We start from the raw sequence: 25485 nt of genomic DNA on the forward strand, positions 1-25485 counted from the left end.
TGTACCCAGCTGCTTTGTTGGCACACGGCTCAGCCTCTGCCTGGGTTTCAAGACTGAGCTTGGATTTAGCCATGCATTCACTGAATTCCCCATGCAGCTCTTATTCATTCATTCAGGCACAGGCTGGCCTGTACCAACAAACTGGTATCTCTATGTGTGTGTGTGTGTGTGTGAAACCGACTGTGTGCGTTTGTGCCAATTTCTGAATAGTTTCGTAAATCGCAGCAAATTCAGATTTTTGACAAGTATATACAGGAAACGTTTATTATTCAGAAATTGAATGGATGTGATTTAAAAGGGCCTCTTTCAGCTTTATTTATTTCATTATTGTAAAACTGTTTGTTACACACAGATGCTTGCACCATGGCAGCTGAACACAATGAGTTTCCCAGGAAAATGAAGCCTTTGACCTTTAATTTTACACTCACTTGCTGCTACAGCACCCCTCTGCGGATGTTTCTATTCATCCCAGTGAGCTGAGTTATAATAGTCCTACAGTTTCCATTTTATTTCAATTATACTAAATTAGTAGATTCGATTTGACACGTCTTGGCCGATGCGAACCAAGATTAAGCATTTCCTGTTTGCTACCAGGCCCAGCGAGAAGCACTGAGCTGATGTTCTCACCTGCTGCATGAGTATTTTACGTTCCCTTTACATTCATAAACATGTATGGACACTTTTTTTTTTTTTTTTTATCATCGCTTGCCTCCCAGCCATCAGGAGGTCAGCAGGTGCTTCTGGGCTTGCCAGATGTCTTTGGTTGCTTCACACAGTGAGTGTGTGATGGATATATTTAGAGATACAGCGCCCTCTAGAGGCAAAGGTGTGAAGGGTTGCAGGCCAATGCTTGCTGGTAAATGGATTCCCTTTCCCAAGAACACAGACCCATGAAAACATGACACTTGCCATTTAAACATTTTTATATGGATATTTAATTGGATTTTTTCACTGTGTGAAAGATGCATGAACAATATTTATTATAACTTTAGTAGAGTAGAAGAAATAGACAATTTTCAAAATGAACAAGGTAGTTGTTGACATGGAAAACTTTTAAGATTAAGATAAAATGATAATAAAGATGCAAATTTGATTTCAAAAGTTAAGTTACACACATTGTACATTGTATATGTGATTTTTCCTTAAACCAGAACTTTACTATTTACTACCATAATATCTTAAAAGAGGCAAAAAAAAAAAGCTGAACAATCAGTAAGAAATACATCAAAAATCATCTCACTTGTTAATTGGAAATACAAAACTTTGTTAATAATACAATTAAATCGACAGATTATGTTTTCAAACAGATTATACCTGATATAATTGGTGGATGAATAGAGTCTTTGTAGAGTGATGGAGCCTGTAAATATGGAAAATATGAAACAATTGATGAATAAATCTGAAAATTAAAGGTGCTCTATGCGATATCAAGAGCATTAGTATAGCAGCAAATTACTATTTGCTATATAAAGATATAGAGGAGTAATGTCTACCTGAGCAGAGAATGAAGCCACTCTGTGTGTGTTTTAATCCGGGCATGCTTTTAGTGCATATTCGTGCATGTGAGCGTGCCCTACTGGCTAGTTTACAGACGCTGCTTTGCACTGCTCTCATATGGCGGTTACAGCTGATAACGCTGTCCTGAACGACGTAGCGCCCACCTTCCGGTTCTCCCCAGGTTAACACTGTTAGCTCTGTCAGCACTCTTGCCTTTGTTTCTACTGTTAGCACTGTTAGCTATGAACCGCCGGCTCAGCTGTTGCCATGTTGGGAGCCATGCAGAGGCAATAGACATGCTCCCAATCTCGCATTTACAGTAGCACCTTTAGGTTCAGTAGAAATTTTTTAATATGAAACTAGATTCATTGTTTTCAGTCTTACCTTCACCGTTTGTCACCTTTCGAGAAGAAACTTAACTGCAAAACAATACAGAGGGGCACTTGTTATTGGTTAGTTAGGCCTTGTTTACTGTAACTTCATGTCTATTTCAACTCCAATAATAGCCTATTCAGTATCATGCAAACTTAATACATGTATGCTAATTTTTGCCAAGCTTTCCTTTGGCAATTAAAGTAAACTCACATGCTGTCCTTTAAGTGGCTTGCTGTAAAAATTAGACTCCACTGCTCGGTTTCCTCTTCGATTTTCACTCACTGCAACACCTGGAGGGAAATGATCCAATATGCACAGCTGAACAGAGAATTGTTCAGTAAAAGGAAATAAAAGACTCCCATTTAGTGCGAGTGAAACTCACTCGATCAAAACAGGGCACCGGGGATTTGATTAAATAACACTTCCCCGAGGATTAATTCCCCACCACTGCAACTGGGACTGGAGAAACTACAAAGGCATGCAAACACCAGTTTTCTCTGTGCACACTGAGATAAGTTTTTAAAGACTCACTTGGCGTGTGATGAACGATGTTGATTTTATCTGTGGGGGAGAGAGAAGAGTTTCTAAACCATCTACAGTATACAGTTTAATACTGTAAGGTGGCTACTTGCTCCAACTTTAACTGCACTGCATAGTATTTATTTTGAAGTTGAAGTTCCAGGAAAGCTGAGCTCTGTGGAGCCTCTCTGTGATGACAGCAAAGCTTAACCCTCATACCCAGGATGGAGAATATTTACCATAGACACTGTCATCGGCCTTTCTGCTGTTGACGATACTGGCTCTCGGCTGACTCGACTTCTGCTGCAGAGGCAAAGATTAGTGCTTTAATATCAGACCGACACAGAAAACACCTATTTATTTACAAATTATGAGATTTCCATAAATGAGATTTGCAGACCTTTATGGAGGTCTGCTGGAAAACTCACAGTCTGCAAATAATGTCTTAATATGCAGCAAGAAGCATGAAAGAGTACTAAGTACATTTACTCAGTACAATTTTGACATACTTGTAGTTTACTTGAGTATTTTTATGCTACCTCATACTTCTACTTCACAACATTTCAGAGGGAAATATTACTTTTCAGATTCATATTTTACATTGTCATATTTTGATGTTAAAGAGACATTTCCCTCTAAACCTCCCAGATTGCTTACATTTAAATAAATCACAAAAAGCGGTAAAATTATCAATATTCCACAAATAAATGCAATGATGAGATAAAAGTCTTAAATATCGATACAAATTTGCGTGGAACAGTTTAGTTTGTTCTTCGTTCTTCTCCCGTTAATCATCTCTTATCTTTATGTTGTGATGTTGGAAGGGCCCGACCCTTCATTAAACTACCCAGTTGTTACTGCACATGAAGTAGTACAAATATCCACCTCAACCACCTACAACAGTACTTATTGATGCATCAGAAACAATCTAATAATGTAATAACATATCAATCAAAGACAAATTAAAGACTTTCACTTGGAGTATTTTTAGATTATTATAATTTTAAAGAGGACCTATTCTGCTTTTGTGTTTTCCCCCTTTCCTTTAGTGTGTTATATAGTTTTTTGTGCATGTAAAACGTCTGAAAATTTACAAAGCCCAAAGTTCACTCCAAAGGGAGTTACTCTTCCCCACAGAAACACTGAACTGCCTGAAACGCCTTGCTTGAAGTCCCCCCTTTTTCTTCCGTAACGTAGTGATGTCACCAAGTAACACATTTGCATAATACCTGTCTAGCAGCTAGTTTGGCACGCCATCAAATAAAGCTAGTTAGAGCGGAGCGGAGTCTGAAGAGTATGGTTCGGTTGACCAATCCCAACAGATTGGGCCAGCTGGATATGAAAAGGATATGAATACTTCTTCCATCACTAATCTCACTTTAAATAAGTGGGTATTGTGACTTTTTTTTTTTTTTTGCGACATTTTAGGAAAAAGTAAAAACACACAGACTGCTTCTTCTACATAAGCATATAGGATTGTTTCACAACCTTTGAAACTAATGATAAGTCTGATAATTATTTTGGACTTCTCAAGCACAGGTGTTATGAATAACATTAAAGCAGCCATCATTAATTTGACTATTTACACCTGTGTTTTTCTTACTGTGATGTGACAGCTGGAGGCAGGACTTTAATTTAACATTCATATCAGTCTATTGTCATAGCGACAGCACCGTCTTGGTTTATTTTTCTACCTTTTTCTGCCATTTATCCATATCTGACCGTTCCATAACAACTCCTGTCGTTCCCTCCCAGCAGGTGTCCTCAGCTCTTCCCGCCGTCCCCCGACCACCTGATCGTCCGTCACCTGCCTGCACACCTGTCCCTCTTTCCCCTAATTAGCCACTTGGTATGTATACTGGCCCACTTTCAGTTTGATCCTCTGTGTGTTCCATTACCCATACTACCATACTATTTAGTATGCCAGAAAAAGATTTAGTATTTACATAGTATATTAAATACAGTCAAAAATACCAGGATGTCTTACTACATCCGATTGCATTTTTGCAGTATGCAAGCCAGCATGCTTTTCCGGCTATTCTGACCCACAATCCTCTGCACAGCGCATATATGAGCAAGAGGGTCAAAGTTCAAGTCACAATGTTATGACGAAGTAGTATGTCCCAATCCTCCATTCAACAGTACATAAGGGCAGCTGCAGTACGTGCTAAAAGTAAAAAGAAAAAGTATGCGATTTGGAACGTACTCCTTGTTTTAAAAGCATCAACACTTGATTGGCTGACATGGGAAACAGACAGATAAGTTCACCAATCACTAATCAGTTTTTTGTCTGTTAAACAAGCTTGAAACTGAGCCACACCACCCACCTGCGATCACATTATCCTTTCTTGTATTGTGACAGTAATGTATGCAAGACAAGCAGCGATAAGTGGCCCTTCATCACTATCTCTCCTCTCTGTGGGGCCCTCCAAACATTTGGGGCTAAGCTAATGTTGTCATAAATAGCCATTTCCTTGACTCTATGGTATCTTGTACCTTCATGCTCTACTGTGAGTAGATTGTTTTGCAGCTTGGCGCAGCACGAGCAACAGATGGTTCTAGTTTTATGAGGGTTCGGTCCTATTCATTCCAAGTCCAGTGTGAGTGAGATCGCAGTGTGTGATAGCCCTACCTGCTGGACGCCGTCCATGCCCTTCTGAACCCGCTGCCAGTCCACAGTGAGTGAACCTGCCTTCACCCTCTGCTGGAGCTCAATGAGCTGCTGCTGCTGGAGCCCGTTTGTCTGGTTTGGCACAAAGGTATCATAGGTGGAAGAGATGCTGTCTTCCCGCCCATGCGCTGCAATGAACAACAATTCAATAAAAAAAATCTGACCAAAAGGTTGAAAACACAGAATAACCACCACACATGTGAAGACAAGTTAACAAGCCAGATTTCTGTGACAGAAATAAGACAAGACAGAGTATAAAGCCACTCCAGATGGCATTCATAGAGAGGATTGGTTGCTAATGTGATTTTGCTCAGCACATCTGTAATGCCAGTGAGTCATGACGATGGCAAGTAATTTTCTGGGTGACCGTGATGATCTTTGGTTCTGTCACTCAGTGTCACCAACAGTACAGCAAAGCAGAAAAATAGCTTTGTATCTCTGTAGCAGCTCTTTCACACATTGATTTTTGTTCTCATCCTCTTGGCACCCAAATGTGTTTAAATGTGCTACCTTCTCTTTGTATTGCTTTTTTACTGTTTGTGTGCCCATTACTGCTGGAATAATAGCTTATTCCCCCATGGTGATCACTACAATTTTAATTCATTTAAATTAACAAAGCATCACTAAGAATATCAACATTAACTGATACCGCCCAGCAGGTAATTCCACCAGGTAATCCATCATAAGGGAAGAGTCAGCAAAAATCAGTGGCACAGTAAAAGTCCTGCTGTTATGTGTAAAACATTTACAATCTCAAAGTCATATAAATTCTGTCCAGAAAGTAGAAATGGAGATGCATTTTTAGAGACAGTGCAAGCAGAAATTCATGGCTTTAGTGTATCTCCCGTTTAGTTATTTTTGCTAAAAAATTGATGACTGCAACTGTCTTTTTGTGAGTGAATGATAAAGCCAGACACCCCAACTACAGCAGAGAGTGGTGATTTAGGTGTACATGCATTAATATGCAGATGAAAACTGAGACATACCATAATATCGCAATGTCCCCAGTTTGATTCTGACATGGACCTTTGTTTTGCAGTCATACCTCGCTCTCTTTCCTGTCCACACGATTCGCCTGTTATCAGGCCATTAAATAGTTGTTATCAGTTGCCATAAGCCTCACAGATGTGGGTCATTATGGGCCTACTAAGCCTACTACGTTGTAAAAGTGAAAGCGAAACTTAAAAGCAACATGTTCTAACATGTACAAATGAATGAAATGTTTTGAACACAAACACAACTTCTTCTTTAGGTTTAAGCAACAAAAACACTTAGGTTTAGGGAAAAACAGGTCATAAATATGATATTCAGAGCATTAATATAGTGACAAACAACTATTTGTTATGTAAAGATCTAGAGGAGTAATGTCTACCTGAGCAGAGAATGAAGTCTCTCTCTCTCTTTGTGTGTTGTAATCTGAGCTTCTCTCTGCTTTGTTGACATAGCCGGGCCTTTTAGTGCATGTTCGTGCATGTGAACGTGCCCCACTGGCTAGCTCACGGCCGCCGCTCTGCGCTGCTCTCATGTGGCGGTCACAAGTGATAACGCCGCCCCGACCGACGCTGTCGTCATGGAAGTGTAGCACCCACCTTCCAGTTCCCCCTCAGGTAAACACTGTTAGCTTTGTCAGCACTTTCAGCTTGTTTTGGACTGTTAGCGCTGTTAGCTGCGAGCTGCTGGCTCACCGTCGCCATGTTGAGAGCCGTTGAGAGTCAATAGAAATGCTCCCAATCCCATACTGTATAAAGCACCTTTTAAATAACTATGTTTCAAAAGTGAAAGTGAAACTTAACGCTTTCCGGATTTCCGCTTCTGCTCCTGTCATAATTACTACGGTCATTTGAGGTTGCTGTTGTCTTCTTCTATTCCTTCTTTCAGTGATACACCATGTGAATAGATTATAAAACCTGATATTGGGTGTAGCAGGGCCCTAATGACCCACATCTCTATGGTGCTTATAGCCCGACCTGACAACAGTCTAATATATACATACAGGGTTGTTGAGTTTGAAAGACATGGGTGTTTACAAGGTAGGGAAGATCTAACAAAAAGATGCTATCGAGCTTTTTTGTAGCTTTATTCATTTTAGAGACGAAAAGTCAGGATATGCCGGCCTCTGCTGCTTTGGTATCGATCATTCTGTCTCTAATCTGTCTCTTGTGAGCTCTCCAACGTTATGAGAGTGCAATACTGAATTGCTGGAGTGATCCTTTAAGTGTCACATCTATTGATCTGCCTTTTTCCCATATCACCTGACTCACTCACATTGTTTGGTGGGAAGTGAATACAGATCAGCATCGCCCTGTTGTGTCTTCTTCTTCTGGAACACTGTGAACAGAGAGCAGCTTACAAATGACATTATATATTATAATTATTATTATTTAACATAACATTTATTTAGTAAGCTATATCATACATAATTTTCTACTTTTTTTGTGATGAAATTATATTGATTTTAAAGATATTTATTAAAAAATATTAACAAAATAATTACATAATTCAAAACATAAAATAAAATAATAAATAAATAAAATGAAAATAATAAAATTATCACTAATAAAGATAATTCTAAATACACCCCCTCCTGAAAAAAAAAATTTTCTTACAGTTGAGTTCCTCTCAGTGAAAACATTACAAGGCTGCTACAATTCAGAGCTGATTTTACAGATTTCAACAAAAAGGTTCCTGCATTTTATACATTTTTCCACAAGATGGCGTCATATCCTAAACTTACAAACAACCAACTGACTACAGAAAGCTAAATGTGAATACACAGCAGAAAAAAAGAAAAACATCCCATTAATGTTTCAGAAAAATACCAATATAATTGAATGTAAATAAATGTGAAATGACGTTTATCCTGGTTTGTTATTCCAGTGCTTAAATCAGTGTTCCTCTCAGAGAAAGACGCATACACACATAGAGCTCTGGATTGAATTAAACGCCCTGAATGATGCTTTTTGGTTTTGGTAGAGAGCACTCAGAATGAAAGGCTACACTGTTCAGCTGTCAGAGGCGGAGGAGCTGCGGCTGCGTGGATTGAAATTCAACATCCACACCCTGCAAGATAATCCCACCTCTGACCATTTCCTCCATGACGGCGTCTCTCTTTTCCACTTAATGTTTCAAACACAGCCTGCTCATAAGACAAGCCCAGCTTTATGGCTTAATTCAGAATGAAATTCACATGACTGGCCTTGCTTTCAGACTGTATACATTACTCTCCATGTAGCTTACATGGAGAGTAATTTCACTCTGTGGGATTGAATTTCATTCACATTTCAGCATTTCAGTCTCATTGAGCTCTGCTGCTGCGAACAAAAGAAAACTCCTCATTATTTCCACTTGTGCCGTGGTCTCCAATAACTGGCTCCCCGCCTGATCCTCCACCAAGCCTCATCTCTCATCTCACATCCTTCACTGCGGCAGTGGGAGCGAGGAGCAAAAAATGTGATCCTTGTGTGGTTTTGAAGCTCCACTGTCTCAATAGATGGAAACCCTCAAAATCCCTCTCCTTTCTCTTCGTGCGCTCTGGGGACAAGGACGATGGAAAACATGTGTAATGACTTATTCTGGCTGACTTGGCCTTGGTCTGGCCAAGATTGGTTGCAGATGGCAAGCCCCGGTAGTTCCCTCTCTGTTACTGAGGGGATGGCTGGGATGCAGAGAGTTCAGCGGTGCACTCAATTTCTTTTTTCGCTTTGTGGGTCCCATCGGGGCAGAGAGTTAGCTCACTGGATACTATAAAAAAAAAGCTGCATAATGGAGATAGGGCGCCTGTTGCACATCATTTTTGTGTGTTTTGATCGTGATGGTTAGTGAAGGAGGGATGAGCATAATATCATCTGTGGGAATAACAATTAATTGCGGATGCATGTTTTGCATTTGCGAGATGAAAGGGAGAAGTCGCGGATGTTTTAATGATTTATAAGCCTTAATAATACCACTCACTTTTGGATGTTTCATCTTCATGAAATATTCACGCGGCTGAAATTGAACAGTTAGGGGCTGTGGGCTCTCGGCGCAGGCAAATCTTTCCTCACTTTTTTTTGTTTGTTTTGCGGCGGGGAGCGAGCATGTTCTCGTGGTTTATGGGATCAAAACAAAACTGCATCTCTGCTGTGTTCAGCACTGACAATGGCGATGCACATTCCAGGCACTTCCTCCCTCCCACATGAGCTCCCAAACTCCCCTTCACATACTGTGCATAGCAGTGTTGTTTTGACTCCAAATCAGCTCTATCATGTCTGTGATTTGGAAGAAGAAAGAGGGCCAAAGGATGCACTACGCGTTCTCTTCCCAGCTCATCCCAGCTCGTCACATACTGACGCTTTGTCACGCCCCCCTTGGCATCACTTTATTTTTGGCATCAATCACTATAGTTACCCTTTAGGATTAGGCAACAAAACCACTATAGTTAGGTTTAGGGAAGAAGTACATGGTTGGGCTTAAAAGTACTACATTTGTACAGGGAAAATGACACTGAACGAACAGCTCAGGGCCGGCTCTAGCCCTTTTGGTGCCCTAGGCGAAATTTGGATTTGGAGCCACAAAAATTAAGATTTAAATTTTCACTAATAACTGTATTTATTATAATATAAATAAACAATTGGCCCCTGATATTGTTGGCTTAAAAGTTTGAAGTCAATTTCAGTACAATGAGATTTACTGGGGTGAAAAGTGTATTTCATTCTTTATTTATTTATTTATTTATTTATTTGTTGATTTGTTACCTCAATGCAGGAGATGAGGAAGGGTGCTCACCAGCATTTTTTTTTTTTAATTTAGAATTTTAATTTAGAATTTTTTTTGAGGGTGATCAGCGCCCCACAGAAGGTGGCGCCCTAGGTAACCGCCTATATTGCCTATGCCGTAAGCCTGCCCTATAACAACTGATGACGCAGGGGACGCAAACAGCTGTCTGCTGGATGAAAGCCTTGTGATTGTTAGACCCATCCACTTCCCCTCTCACTCTTTGCGTACTTCCTCTGAGCGTTTACTGTTGCCTCGGATGGGTTTACATTATAGTTAATGGAACGCCCGGTGCGTTTCACACCGGCGCTAAAGGGTGCATTGTGCGGCGGTACCGAACGCCAACGTCTGTATTTAAAGCCCTGGGAGTGAGAACGGGCAGTGATGCAACAAACGTTACCTTTAGTGATGTAAGGGGTTCTGTCCTCCTGCAGGGTGCTCTCAGGCCGAGGTGTGGGTGCTGGTGGGCGATTGGCAATAGCCACTGCTTTTGTTGAGTTCATGATGCTGTCATATTCATCATTCAGCTCCAGTGGTGCGTAGATATCCTCATCCTCCCCCTCTTCATCCTCTCCTTGTTGCTCATCCTGTTCACGCTTGGTGGAAGGAGTCCCTAATGCACAAAGTGTTACCGTCACGATGAAGTTCTGCACGCTGCTTTTTTGCTACTGTCATTTCACAGCTAATCGGAAGCAAACGCTACACGCTGTGCCCATCAGCAAGGGGAAAATATTCAGTGGTCGGAAATGAACCCAGCATAATGATGTGCTGGAGGTGGGGAGAAAAACAAAACAATGCCATTATCGGCTTTCCTTTGTCCTCCTTCCACTTCCCATCAGCCCCTCACTCACCTGCAGTGCTCATCATTTCGTACACACCGGCATCCCCATTGTCCTCGCGCGAGTTGAACATATTCTGCAACCACAGAGCATGAAGAGATGTGTTTTATGCTTCATCCAAATCACAAAGAAGCAGCTCAATAGAGGCAATTTAGAATTGAAGGAAAGAAATGTCTAATGTTGAAGCCGGGCATCTGCTATTTGAGAGTGGACATTTTTGTCTCAGTATTCATGCATGCTTGACGAATCTTGATACAATGCAGCCTGATTTTTGTAATCTCTCCTTGGCTCACTACATCCTTCCTGTCGGCTCATTTTCTCACCTGAATCTTCCTCCCAAGGCACAATAATAAAAGCTAGATGACTATCCGCTAAGCATGTTCTAAGCTTTGTCACACTATATAGGCTAATATCAGCCTCCACGTCATGCTTTAATATTCAGCGTTTTCATGTCAGGTGTGACAAACGTCCAGATTGTTAATTGAGGTTTCTCACCCTCATCTGTTAGGAGAAGCAATTTCAGGGCTATTGCAGGAATTAGAGAGGTGTGCTGTAAGTAACCCTGCCTGACTGCTGCTGGATAACAGAAAGCAGTTTTCCCTCTTGACAGCAGAGCTGCTGCAGAGTCGGCCTATTTGCTAATAGCATGCTGAGGGACAGACGGGGGTATGATCAGGGTAATTATGAAATCAGACAATCTTCCCCTTTCAGTCCAAACATATCATTTAGTGAGCAATTCAAGACCCTTGGCTTGATAGTTAGACTGCATCCGTAATTAGATTGAGATACGGATATTAATTTACTGCCATCTTTCAACTTCTGATAGAGATCATGTGAAGAACTGAAGAGTTGCATCATTCATTTTGACTCACAGTGAAAAGCTGCTTCCTTAGAGTATCTGTATTGACAGAGAAACAAGAAAGGGAAAGCGAAAAATGCTATTTGACGATGTACATAACATTTTCTCAGATTTGCACAAACCACTACAGTCAAATAAACTGTATTTACTATGTATTAAAGGGGACATATCATGAAAAACTCACTTTTTCAGTGCTTGTGCACATGCATTTGGGTATCTGGAGTGCCTATCAACCAACAAACTGTGAACTGTGTCAGTATTTTGTTGGCTGCCTCGATCAGAAAACATGTGATTCAACAAGCCATTCAGATTTGGCTCCCCTTCCTATGTCACATACAGACTCATTAGAATACATCACCACACAACTACCTTTACATAGGTGCACCCAGTGGGATACGTCCAGGTCTGAAAAGTGAAGCCAATGCAGAAGCCCTTAAACTTGCGTTAATTCTAACAGCCAGCAGGGGGCGACTCCTCTGGTTGCAAAAAAGAAGTCTGATTGTATAGAAGTCTATGAGAAAATGAGCCTACTTCTCACTTGAGTTATTACCTCAGTAAACATTGTAAACATGAGTTTATGGTCTCAATCACTAGTTTCAAGTCTTCTTCAATACAGCATGATGTTCTTTTAGTGAATTATGGTCCCATTTAGAGTCAAATAGGGTATGCTTTAGGGCGCGGCTACCTTGTGATTGACAGATCGCTATCATGTCTGTGTTTTCATCGTGAAACTTTAACCCTTTCACAGTGTGTTTTCAGTTCATGAAAGTTAATTATAACCTTTTTTAGTCGCCTGAAGGTTGTACTTAGCTTCACTCTCTCGTTTCACTTCTGGCTGCAAAAAAAACAACGACATGGTGACGGCCAGAAACCAAGATGGTGATAGACCAAATGCCGAACCCGAGGTTTCAAAACTGTAGTCCACAAACCAATGGTTAACGTCACGGTGACTACGTCCACTTCTTATATGCAGTCTAAGGGTGCACCACGTTTTTCTCGCAAGCCAATCAGAGCAGACTGGGCTTTTTCAGGAGAGGTTCTTAAAGAGACAGGTGCTAAAGCGGAGCGTTTCAGACAGGGACAGACAGTTTGAAGAAAATAGTGTTTTTTGAGGTTTCTTTCAAGTATAAAACCCAATACACAAGTATGAACTTAGAAATGATCATGATATGTCCCCTTTAAAACAGCTGCTGAGCTGTAACGTAAAATTTTGCCTCCAAACAGACATGGCAACAAAAGACTCATAATGCATATGACAATGCCTCTGAGTTACATTTGATTCTTTTATCAATTTTAAATGATATATTTTGAATTCAATAACAATAATATAAACCTTTGCAGATACAGCTCACTTTGATGGAGATATCCTGCATATAACCGGCCATGCTCTGTGTGCAGTTTCCAAGCAACACAGCCACTCATGACTCAATTACAATATTACACTGTTCCTAGTATTGCAAATGACTTATTGGTTGCCATGAATGCATTACTTAACAGTGGAGGTTCATAACCGGCCCAACAGGTAGAAAGGACGGGCTAATTACCACCCCAGCTTGAACATTGAATTATAATAGTTGGATGCTGTGCTTGAGCACAGTGTGGTATTTTCAGAGGTAATTTCTGGACAGGGGAGGGGGAATTTATTTACTAACCACGAACGCTGAATCATTTTACAGATGTCTGAAACTGCAGGAGCCCCGGGCATTCCAGACAAATTCAGTTTCACCGCCGCAATCCAAGCAGCAGTGCTTCAGACAAAACAGCGGGCTTGATTTTGTTAGAGGGAAGGCAAATCTCAAGGGAATCTGGTGTAAGATAAGGAGTGTAAATGTGTTTTCAGCAGCTGAAATGGTCAAAACACAGGCCGGCTAGTCTGGGCTCTCAGTGCCAGCATGCTGGCTGTGTTTTGACATAGTGGTTTCAGGATAAGAGTGTTGGATGCGTGGCAGATTGTAGAGTGTAACACTGAACCCATCACTTAAGTGCCGTTCAGACAAAATCAACTTGTTTTTTGGCATGGAAAATAAGAAATGGTCAGCTCAGCAGGCAAAGAAAACACTTCACAGTTCTGTAAAACTAGATTGACTCTGTGACGTGTCTTCTTCATAGTTTTGTTGTAAACCAAACATGTATCATAGTAAGCAATTATAACAAGACTGCATCCATGCTAGCAGCTCTTTGAGGCTCTAACACAGTGGTGCTATGAGCTAAATGCTAATGTCAATGTGCTCCAGTGGGCTACCTTCTGTACTGAAAAGTGAAGCCAAAGAGGAAGTGCCTTAAACTTGCATTGTTTCTAATAGCCAGCAGGGGGCGACTCATCTGGCTGCAAAAAGAAGTCTGATTTAGAAGTCTATGAGAAAATGAGCCTACTTCTCACTTGATTTATTAATAAACATACAACATGAGTTCATGGTCTCAATTGCTAGTTTCAAGTCTTCTTCAATACAATTCATTTAGTAAATTATAGTCCCGTTTAGAGTCAAATAGACCATAAAGCAGGGGATGCTTTAAGGCGTGGCAACCTTGTGATTGACAGGTCGCTACCACGGCGTTGTCCAGACTGGGAGTTGTTTGTGTTTTCCTCTTACAAGTTTAACCCTTTCACAGTGTGTTTTCAGTTCATGAAAGTTAATTCTAACCTTTTTGGTCGCCTGAAAATGTCTTATTCAGCGTTCGGTTGTGCTTAGCTCCAACCTCCAGAGTCACTTCTGGTGGCAATAGACCAAAATGGTGACGGCCAAATATCAAGATGGCGACGGCCAAAATGCCGAACTCGAGGCTTCAAAACGGCAAGGCCACAATCCAATGACTACGTCCATTTCTTACGTCTATGGCTAGTACTCTACTCTACCTTCATTGGTTGGGTTGGTTAGGTTTAGGCATGAGGAGTGAGATTGGTTAGGGTCAGGGTAAACCATTAAGAGGTAGAGTAGGGTGGATCATGCGACTGACATCATTCTGTTTTTTGTTTGTTGTATTTTCAGAACAATGGTCGTTTGTTTTCGGGATAACGGGCTGTCGGACAAATGGGCTTTCGGTCCAATGGGACATTTTTCAGACTATCTGGGTTTCGGAATAATGGAACGTCGGGACAAGCAATCATACACTAGCAGAAGTATGATCTGAGGGAACATAGGGCTGAGGGAACATAGACACATGGAGAATTTGCTAATTAGCACTGAACATAAAGTTGAGATATTTCAGTCTGGACCAAAGTGGTGGACTGACATTGCCATCCATAAAGCACCTCTGCTAGCATAAAGACTGAGTGTAACATTGTTCAGTAGTAATGCACTACACACGCAACATGTAACCTGAGGGATGAAGATAAGCGTATCATTCAAATGATAAACAAATCTCCGGAGTTTTGCCAGTGATGATTGTGCCGTTTCTAACGAAACCAAACATAACATGTAAAATCCCTGGTTTAGAGTGTACAGTTGGGTGTCACCTAATTTGTCTCTCTTGCATTTGAATAGGAGTATACAGTACACAAACACAGCATGCAGCACGTAAATAGCTCTTTGTAGCCTTTGGAGGGCCGTACAGTTGAGAGCTAATTTGTATTTATCGAGCCCTGCTCTGCTTTGATCTGAGAGCACAACACAGCGGGATCTTGGTAGGAGCGCAGAGTCCATCTAAATGCCAAGTGACCCAGTATTGAAATATTAAATAAGGACAATGTGTGTTTGTGTTAGTAATAACGATGAGCAGGCACAATATTGCGGTTTGTGGACATAAAACATCGTAGATAACAGCGGAGTATTTTCTATATTTATATTCTAGTTATGCTCTCCCTGAATAATTCAGCTTTCCCCTCCGGAGCGGTTCACAGCTAATTAACAAAGAAGTGTGGTGCCAGGGCAGACTAGTGGATCTGACGCAGGCCCTGTGAGTGATTCAGCCTGTGCATGAAGCAGGGGACCGATCCATCTAGGATTTATTGACAGAGTGCTGCTACACTGACGCCCAAATCACTGATGCATCATGGATTGATTAATTGGAGGTGGGGGAAACACTGCAGACGAGTTAATGAAACTGCCTTGCAAAAAGAAAAAAAGGAGCAAGAACAAAACCCCACGTACTTCCTCTGTTATACTTCCTCTAACGCAACACACAAGCGTGGTTTTGGCCGTTAAGATGAATTTTTAATTACCCTCCAAGAAAACCACAAGTGTCAGTTGCTTGTGCATTTCGGATCTGTCTGTTATGTTACATCTATAGGCTTGTCGAAGTCCCCGTGGGGAGACCTCTGTTTGACTCTACCGCTCCCCTGTCAGCTCAGCCGACTCACTGCAGACTCGCAGCGAGCACTTTGACTCACTAGAGCAGTCTGATCAAACCTCGCTCCATCTGCAGTCACTCTCAATTAGCACCGTTGCTAGGGGGATAAATACATTTGCAACAGCTGTCGGAGTGTCTGAATTTCCCTCGAGGGCTAATTCTCTATAGGTTGATCTGAGCCTTCAGAGAAAGTTAAAAGTTGTCAGTACTACTGTATAAGGGGACAGGGAGCAGAGATTTTCACATGAATGAATGAGCATTATGCTGCTGTCTGTTACAAGATGACACGTAAGGGATTCAACAGCTGATACAAGCTTTAAAGGGTTGCCCCAATACAATGGAAGTGAATGGAAGTATTGTGCTCACAACATTGAGAAATTGCATTAAAAAACTTTGACAGCAACATTTCTTTTCAAAATCAGTGCCCAGTGGTGGAATGTAACAAAGTACATTTATTCAAGTTCTGCACTTGAGTACAAATTTGAAGCACTTGAATATTTGAAGTGAAGTATATTTCAGATGAACTTTTAAATCCACTACTTTTTATGACAGGTATAGCTACTTTGCAGGATAAGATTGTATGTCCTACAAAACATATGGTTACCTTCCAAATATGATGCAGTGCTATAGGCCTAGATGAAACTACTCAACGGGGAATGGGAACTGTGGAGCATTCTGGGACGCGCCGCCATTTTTGGAGTAAATATCACTAGTCTGTTCATCTGTCATCTGTCAATCGTTCATCATCAGAAATGTATAAAGTAAAGCCCATATAAAGAGAAGCTGACAGAGGCAAACGGGAGACATATTACAAAATTGAAATAGTTAGTGAATGATATCAATCCTTACGAATAAGAAGGGACCTTGACAATTTGCCTACCATTACAGTCACTGATGTGTTTTGGCGTTAGTGAACACCTGTCAGCAGTTCAAAATATGTAAATCTTTGGAGGCCAATGTCCAATTTACAAACAAGTAGGTAGGCTATATGACATTAAGATCTACATGCTAAATGCCAACTACAAAATCATCCCGACAAAGATAAGATAGTTTATGTTAGCCTAACAGAATAATAAGAAAACGTTGGTTACTGCATAATTAATCTACTGGTATCTTGCAGAATGAAACCCTATAACGTTAGCCTACCTTTGTGTCTGACTGTACGCTATATATACTGCAATTTGGCTTTTGAATCATATTCACCGTGTAGTGTTTTGTGTTATCTTTTGACACTTGCAGTAAACAACCAACACTCTTATCCTTCATCCTCCAAAGATGGGCGACTTGCTGTCGGTGACGTCACATTCCCGTTCCCTACAGCTAGTTAAATATAGCTCCACATCGACCTCCTAATACATTCAAATGCTGCTTTTGTGTTAGCAAGCTAGCACCTACAGCAGGCCAGCTTAGCTTAGCAGAAAGACTGGAAACAGCTAGCCCAATAGCTCACTAATTAACATCTTATATCTTGTTTGTTTAATCCGTACAGAAACCAACGTGTAAAAACAAAAATGTGACGCTTTATAGGGGGTTATTATGTGCACACTATCTCCTGGTCGGGACCATAGGCTATCTTCAAGGAGTCTCCAGGAAGTCAGTGCGCCAGGCAAAGAAATAGTGTGGTACATGACCTCCCAAGATGTCATTTTTACACTTTGTACGGATTAAACAAATAAGATGTTACAATTTAATTTAAAAATGAGTTTTAGGGGTGCTGGAAAGTGGATTTTTTGGTCTGTTTTAGCTTTAATAGATAGATAGAGCAGAGCTAGCTGTTTCAGCTCTATTGATTTTTTTCCCATCAAAAGGGATCAGGTGGATTGTTCATTTGCTTCTTGCATTGTGTGCATCTGTAATGTTTGGTTAAGTATTTGCAGGACACACCAGAAATGATGTGATGTTTTTAGCCTGCCATCTTGGCTAACGTTACACCACTGGGTACATCATGTCTTTCTTTTAATGATAATGTCCTCGCTGCCTAATGAAATTAGCATCGGAAAGAAACACAATGATCCTCGTGTGTCCTCCAAATTCATCAGATAAAGGGATGTGCATGCATACAAGGGATCTATTAAATTTGGATTGCTGCTCTTGTGTTACACTCCTCATAGTGAAATGGGAGGTTGAGCTGGAAGAGGCTCTTCATATTAACATCGCAGCCATTACGCAAGAAAATCCCGACATTAGTGGCTGCATTAATTGTCTGAATGTATGCAGACGACCTGCGCTCTGAGCCAATTGTGCATGCATGAACAACCACAGCCTTTCTAGGTCTCTGCGGGGGTGTTCCATTAGGAACCTGGCAGGCCAATGAAGGGGGTTACCATCAATCCACTAACTATGCCATGAGCTGGATGCAAAGACACTAGTTAGGAGAGAGCGAGGTCGCCCCTGACATACAGGTCACTCTCCGTGCTTTCCACCTTTCTATCCTCTCAATTCTGTTCATTATTGATAACCACTCGCCACTCACTCGCACTCCTAACGCTGTATTGGTGTTAGTAAGAGCATTCCTGAGTGCTGTACTGCAGATCTCAAGAGCTGAGGTGCATACAGTAAATTGTGCTGTTTTCCTCAGCTGTCAGCAGGTAAATGAAAACTATAAGGAATCCCATTGAGGTGACATTACATCCAGCCAGCTTCTAGATAGACCAATAACGTCATCGGGTGGATTTAATTTGCTCATATAGCACTGAACATGAGAAGCTGTCATCAGATATTGGCATTTTGAAAAATGTCTTCATTGTATGGAGGGTCAATAAAGCCAATACAATATTGACGAATATCAACTGGAGCGAGGTGAAAATTATCCAGACAAAAGAAATAAAACCCTATTTGAGAGTTGCAAATATGGAAGTAGTTACCAGTGTCTCCTTCAATAAGACGTGGAGCTCCGTGTGGCCTTGACTCTTGGCGATCTCAGTGGGAGTCTGTCCGTGGCGGTTGGCTGTTCGCAGCGCTCGCTCAGCACCTGGACACTGGAGGAGCAGGCTGGAGACGCTCTTGAATCCGTACTGGGCGGCAAAGTGGAGGAGCGACGGTGCATCTGCTTGGCGCAGCTCTGATGTGGATATTTGCACGTTTTGATAAGGTTGGGGGAAAAAAAATAAAAAAAATTGACAGCACCAATTAGGCCTGAATTTGCATTTGCACATAATATTCCCTAAGATTTCCCCACTCACCACAGGTGATAACTTGAAGTTGGCCCTCAATCTAACACAGTCAGGAGAGTCGAAGAAAGACAGCTTGGAGGCACTTATTGACCTGTTTGTCATGGGAACATTTCCCTGTGCCCTTTTTAGCAGAGTTAAGGATCAATCTCGGTAGCTGATGAAGCCATCAGTCTGCTGAATAATGAGCCAAGAAATAATGGAGGGCTTTCTTTTTCATGGTGGATAATGTGCACCATGCAACAGGAACACATTCCAACTGTGAGACTTATGTTCAATCCACAGTGTTGCATAAACACATGCTTGGAGTGAGAGGAGTGAATTGGCATTCTGTTGTGGTTAATGCATTTGCATAAATGCTGCGAATGTCTCATATGGCATCATTTCATCATCACTTGGTACAACATGTGACATGTTACTTATGTGTAGATCTGCACTAGAACTGTGTGAAAAAAGTGTTTTCCAGTAAATAGTTTGAGATCCTTGCACATGTATCCCTGAAAGTCCAAATAACATTTAAAGTAAGTTGTACCAGTTTGGGTTTTCCTCTCAGTGTGATTACTCAGCAGATGTTTTTTTCAATGCAAAGTTCTGAGTAAGCAATCTTACAGTGCTGTACCTCTTTCAGGAGTGTTTTCACACTGCAGTCCCTGAAAGCCTCCGGTGGGCATGCTCTCCAACAACATGGAGGACAACTTCTGATCCAGTTTCTCCACAGAGGACTCACGAAGAGCCTGAAATCCACAGGGACGGACAGTTCAGGAGCGGAACACATTTTTGGAATAAGTATTTTAGGTGAGGCAAGTAAGCACAGTCTTAAATAAAAGTCAAAATTGATGAGAAAACAAAAGCAGCGCCTAAAAACAGAGGATTTTATGGTGAAATACAGTCTACAAAGGCACAATAGAGATGCCAAGTTGAATATAACCATGCACATCAGAGTCCAGTTGTGTCAGGGCAGGCTTTTAGTTTGAAATTCTCTTGGCAAATTCTTTTTTTGGCATTGCTCAAGTTTGCCTCTTCAGCAGAAGAGACCTAATCAAATCAAGTGTTCATGGCAGTAGGAAGGCTGAAACCTGCCGTCTCTTCATTTCCAGAGAGGAGACTGTAAGTGGCGCGCATGAACATCAGCAAGAAATATGCAGATTCAATTAATCTTCTGTTTTTCTGGGTCTTTCTAATGACTTGAAGTGGATAGATTATTAACAGTGTTTTGGGGCTGCACTTGACTAATTTCTATAACTGTGTTCCATAACGATGAGTCACTCTTAAGTAACATAACACATTCAAAGTACCTCCGAAGAGTTGCTTTTATAGAGGAAGGGGGAGAATAGGACAGCATTCAAATGCGTTTCCTACATTACTAAATCAATGATTGATAGAGTTATTTGAATACATTTGCCAGTTTGAGAGGTATGCTCAAACAGATGAATACTGTAATATTACATTTATTATTTACAGAAAGTAACATTAAATGAATAAAGTTTAGAAATATGAATGCACATCTTTATTACAATGATGCTGTTGAAAAGTTTACCCATGTTACCAACCAGTCTGCAACTCTCCAGACTATGATTTCACACAGAAAAATAAAATAAAACCCGTACTACCTTCTATTAAAGGGCTCCTCCATTCAGTATTATTACACTCCCATAAAGTTGGGGGGATTGACAACAAACAGATTAAACCTAACCTGACACATGAAGTCCACAGGGTCTGCTGCCCTCGCAAGGAGGGAGGTTATTTCCTCCATGTTGCTGTAGTACTGCAGCTGTGCCTTGCTCAGTGGCACCCCACCGCTATACACAGTCACTCTCACATTTCCTGCTGGAAAATCTGCAATAGAAACAGAAGCTGTACACAGGCATGGCTAAAACAGTTATCTCAAGTATTTAAATCATTAGTTCGTTATTATTTCGTTCACCTGGTGCGTTGACGCACAGGATCCGCTCATTCCAGCAGACGGGCTTCACTCTCAGCATCTGATTCTCACCAGTGAACTCAACCTCAGCGTCGCTGCCAGCCGACTCATTTTTCAAGAGAATGAACACTTCCGTAGAGCTCTGCCAAAGAGACAGTACAGTGAACTGCAATGCAGTCAAAGTTTTATGAGAAAAAGAAATGGCTTACTACTAACTGAGTGTCTCACCCCGCATGGAACTCTGGAGGGAACGACCACAATGCTGGATCGGACACTCTGGCCTCCAGGTGACTGCATTTGTTCCGCCTTTTGCTCTGATCCTGATAGTTTACGAGTCATGGGGTTGACATTTGCCGCTGTGGCTAACACACCTACGAGAGATGGGACATTTACTGTAACGTCATTGTCTACTAAATGCACCAGTGATGTCAACAAAATGGGTTTCAGATAGGCTACCATAAGCTATCCAGGTGCATTTTTAGCCATGCTAGCAGCGTGGCTGGCGTGGCTCTTGGATGGAAATGTTGGTCAGTTGGTTCACCATCTTGATCCAAACTGAAATATCTCACTAAAAAATGCATTGCCAAGAAATTTGACATTTATGGTCCTCAGAGGATGAATTATACCGACTGGTGATCCTGTGACTTTTCCTTTAGCACCACCATGAGGTTATCGTTAATGGTTTTGAGTGAAATGTATCAACAACTGCTATGAAATTGCTATAAAATTTGGCGCACACATTCAAGTCCCTCTCAGGATGAAGTGGTGATTCCCTAACTTTTCATTTAGCACCATGATCAGCTCAAAATGTCAAAGGTTTACGACTAAATACCTGCACAGCTAATGGCATTCCCATCAGCCTCCGCTGTACTTTGTGATTAGTGGCGATTAGCAAATGTTAGCATGCTAGCAAACCAAATTAAGATGAAAATGGTGATCATTACACCTTCCTGGCACAATAACATTGTCATACATGCTAGCATGTCATTGTGAGCATGTTAGCATACCTTTAGCTCAACACACTACTGTATCTCAGTAGCCAGAGCCGCTAGCACGGCTATATAGCATCTTTGTCTTGTTATTTTAAACCAAATTAGGTTAAATTACATTAAAGGGGACATATGAAAAACTTTTGAAACACTTTTTCAGTACTTGTGCACGTTCATTTAGGTACCTGGAGTGCTGACCAACCCACAAACTGTGAAATAAGATAACCCAGACAGTTTTTTGTGGGCTGTCTAGATCATAAAAACATGTGATTTAACAAGTCATTCAGATCTGACTCCTATTCCTATGTCACATGCAGGCTCATTAGAATATATCGCCCACGGCTTGAGAACTACCTTTGCAAAGGTGCACCATATTTTTCTCGCAAGCCAGTCAGAGCAGACTGGACTTTTTCGGGAGGGTTTCTTAAAGAGACAGGCGCTAAAATGGAGCGTTTCAGACAGAGGGTGAATACAGATATATTCAGACAGACAGGATGAGAAAACAAATGTGTTTTTGGAACATTAAAGCATGTAAACATGTTCTAGTAGAAACCCAAAACACAAGTATGATCCTGAAAATGAGCATGATATGTCCCCTTTAAATCCCAAACTCTCTGGTAGGCTACATATTGTTAAAGCTGACATTTTGAGTGATGCAAATAGAAATTGAAAAGGTCATTTTGGAGGTAATTTTCACGACTGTTGATTTGACTTTTCTGGCATTTATTAGAGAAACCAGTCATGAAGTGCACATCCTTCACCTGTTTACACTGAACCTCATCAAAACACCCACATGTCTGTTGCTAACAAACAGACAGCATCATCCTGTATGAATAGGGAAAGTACTTCTGGGTTAAAATATAACTGTTCGTGGGAGTCTGGCCTGAATCACTTCACTGTATCAGTGCAATCAAGTGCACTTGAATTTGCATGGCTAACGAAGATTATCGTCAGTGGTGGCTGAAGAGGAAAGACTGGCTATTTGCATCAGATGTTCCTCCTGCACACACACACACACACACACACACCTGTTTAAATACAAGCCACCTCCTCCGCTTTATGATTTTATACAAATAGTGCAATTAGGAAAAACAGGGAAGGAGGCGGAGGATAATTGGCAGCTAGGGCAGATGAGGACATGCTAGAGATACACACAGTTTCACCAAAGAAGTCTCTGCGGCTGCTGGCACCTAAAAAACATTGGATGTCAATCTGCAGCACACACAATTCCCGGGGAAAAAAAGTCAGTAAACAGGTTTCCAAGCTGCCGCTCAGGCATTCTCACAAATAATGAGCATTCTTTCCCTTCGTATTTATGGCAGCAGAACGGTGAGGCCATGTGAAATATTTTCCTGAAGGAAGAGCATGCTGAAGAGGGTGATTGTGTTCTGGGTTTGCAAGACTAGGAAGCACACTGGGACTAAATTGCACTCTGTTTTACCGTCATGCATCAAGATATTTCAATTCATTAATTAATTTTATTGCAATGATCATCGGTGAGTAAAATGATAATGTTGGAAACTGTAGCATTTGGATTGGAATAACACTTCTTAGATTGAATATAAGCACACGATGAGGTGGGATTTGATACCTCACTGGTTTCTGAAATAAGGTCAGTGACCTCCAGGGGTCTTTGAGGGCATCCTAGGAGGCCCCCAGTAAATGATACAAATAATTTGATTTCACAATTAATTAATTTTGCAGAAGCTGGCACAGTAGAGGTGGAATAATGTGAAAGAGTATTTATTTTGCACTTGATATGTGATGAAAAAAATTCAAAATGACAAATTTTGAGAGCCAATATCCTACCTTTTCTCACGATATCAATCACAGTGGACGTGTACTCATGAGCATCTTGTTCACTGGAGACCTGCAGGCACTCGTCGCCGTTCAGGGGCACCAGCTCCAGCAGCGGGGTCAGGCTCTCGACCCCGCACAGCAGCACCACCACACGGGCCGCAGGATGCAACACGCGGGCCAGGAAGAAGCGCTGCTTCTGGCACATGCCCTCCAGCATGCCCTTTGAAAGGACCAGGAACTTGCAGGCGTACTGGGCCAGCCTGAGGAAGTCATCCTGCCGGCTGGACACTGCGGCGATGTCATAGCACCGGATCCCGGCCTCTGGGATTGGACCAGCGAAGGCTAAATGCAGATAGGTGGCCCATTGCTCTGCCTCCGTCTCATAGATGATTAACAGCTGCTCAGCTGCAAGAAAAAGTATTCAAGTATTCTAATGAAAAAAACATCATATTCCCACTACATTAACTACTGCATATTTATAGCAAAAGAGTCCAGACTTTTCAGCAGCTGACCCACATAGTGGAAAAATACTCTTTGCTGTCACTGTCAGTGTAGCATATTAAAATATAACACACTTTGACATTGACTTATACAAAAACAACCAAAGCTTTTTACTTTAACATTTTTCAATATTGTTCTAAGATATATTGAGCCAATATTAATGAAAATGTTGCTCTGAGCATCGCAAACAATCATAAATCAGCAAAACTCATACAGTATATTAAAGCAATGAATCATTTTCATCACCCCAGTAAAAATGAAATGAATGAATAAATAATTAATGCAACGGGACAGCTAGCTTACCTGTCTGGCTCATGGCTACGGTGCTGTTTGTCCGCTGGTCTTACTTCACAGTGACATGGAAAACAGCACTGCTATTGTCAGGAGGAGCTCAGATAAGAGGAGTTTCCTGCTACACCGAAATGAGATGAGAATATTTGAATATCACGCCTGTTCTCTGGTCTGGTGATAAGGAAAGTTTGTTCCATGGGAGTCTTTTTTTACAGCACTAATTCCATGGCAGCACTTCTAAGTAATTTAATCAGTGGAATTAAATGTGCTTCATGCTTGTGATAGAATATTCTCAAAACTGATTCTGTGGTTTGGACATCAAAAGCTTACCATCCAAGTTTAGTTTTGCTGTCAGCATGTTACTGGCACTGCCAACCCTGGTACGCAAAATGGGTAGTTATAAATGTCATAAAAGGCCAGTTTTATTCACTGAAGAGGGCGGCACAGTAAGATGAAAAAGGTCACTGTTTGTAAAATTTGGACATTTTTCAGTTATAAAAATGACCTTCGGCCTTATTCAAGTGTCCTATTAGTATACATCTTTTAAAACTTAAAATAAGAGAGTATGCTTTCAGTTTACTTTTTATGTACTTATCAGAAATATACTTAACAAAATTTTACTTAAATATACTTGGCTTATACTCACAGGTATACAGAAAAGTCCAAGTATACTTGGCTTATACTGACAAGTATACCGAAAAGCCTAAGATAAGATAAGATAAGATAAAATATTCCTTTATTAGTTTATTAGTGGGGAAATTTTCAGTGTACAGCACCAAAGGGGATAGTGCAAAAAACAAGATGCATCAGCTAACACAGTAAAAAAAGAGCTAAACAAAGTGTAACAAAATATGAACCATTTAAATAGAAGGAAGTATAAAAATAGGAGCAGTATATACAGTATTGACAATAAACAGACTATTAACAAAATTACACAAGTGGAAAATGAGAATGAAATGAAATTCCACCTGAAAACTTTGCACGTATGAATTACACCTTAGTAGTAATAATGAT

General features: G+C 41.0%; 2 protein-coding genes across 4 annotated transcripts in view; one reads left to right on the plus strand and one right to left on the minus strand.

Annotated features, from left to right (window-relative positions):
* LOC119481208 (serine/threonine-protein kinase pim-1-like) overlaps nt 1-25485 on the plus strand; it is a 1020488-nt gene that overhangs the window by 178335 nt on the left and 816668 nt on the right. The window lies entirely within an intron of this gene.
* On the minus strand, nt 919-24612 carry LOC119481202 (B-cell scaffold protein with ankyrin repeats-like). The gene is made up of 16 exons (XM_037757934.1): nt 24484-24612; nt 23689-24084; nt 21119-21261; nt 20894-21032; nt 20663-20805; nt 19589-19703; nt 18664-18860; nt 10666-10729; nt 10215-10427; nt 7328-7390; nt 5024-5190; nt 2631-2694; nt 2404-2433; nt 2083-2162; nt 1882-1916; nt 919-1360 (listed from the first exon to the last, which is right to left on the minus strand). Exons 1-15 carry the CDS (start codon nt 24494-24496, stop codon nt 1884-1886), a joined length of 1860 nt encoding a protein of 619 aa, XP_037613862.1. The 5' UTR covers nt 24497-24612; the 3' UTR covers nt 919-1360; nt 1882-1883.

Source organism: Sebastes umbrosus, chromosome 22 (genome assembly GCF_015220745.1).
Source record: "Sebastes umbrosus isolate fSebUmb1 chromosome 22, fSebUmb1.pri, whole genome shotgun sequence".
NCBI classification, from domain to species: domain Eukaryota; kingdom Metazoa; phylum Chordata; class Actinopteri; order Perciformes; family Sebastidae; genus Sebastes; species Sebastes umbrosus.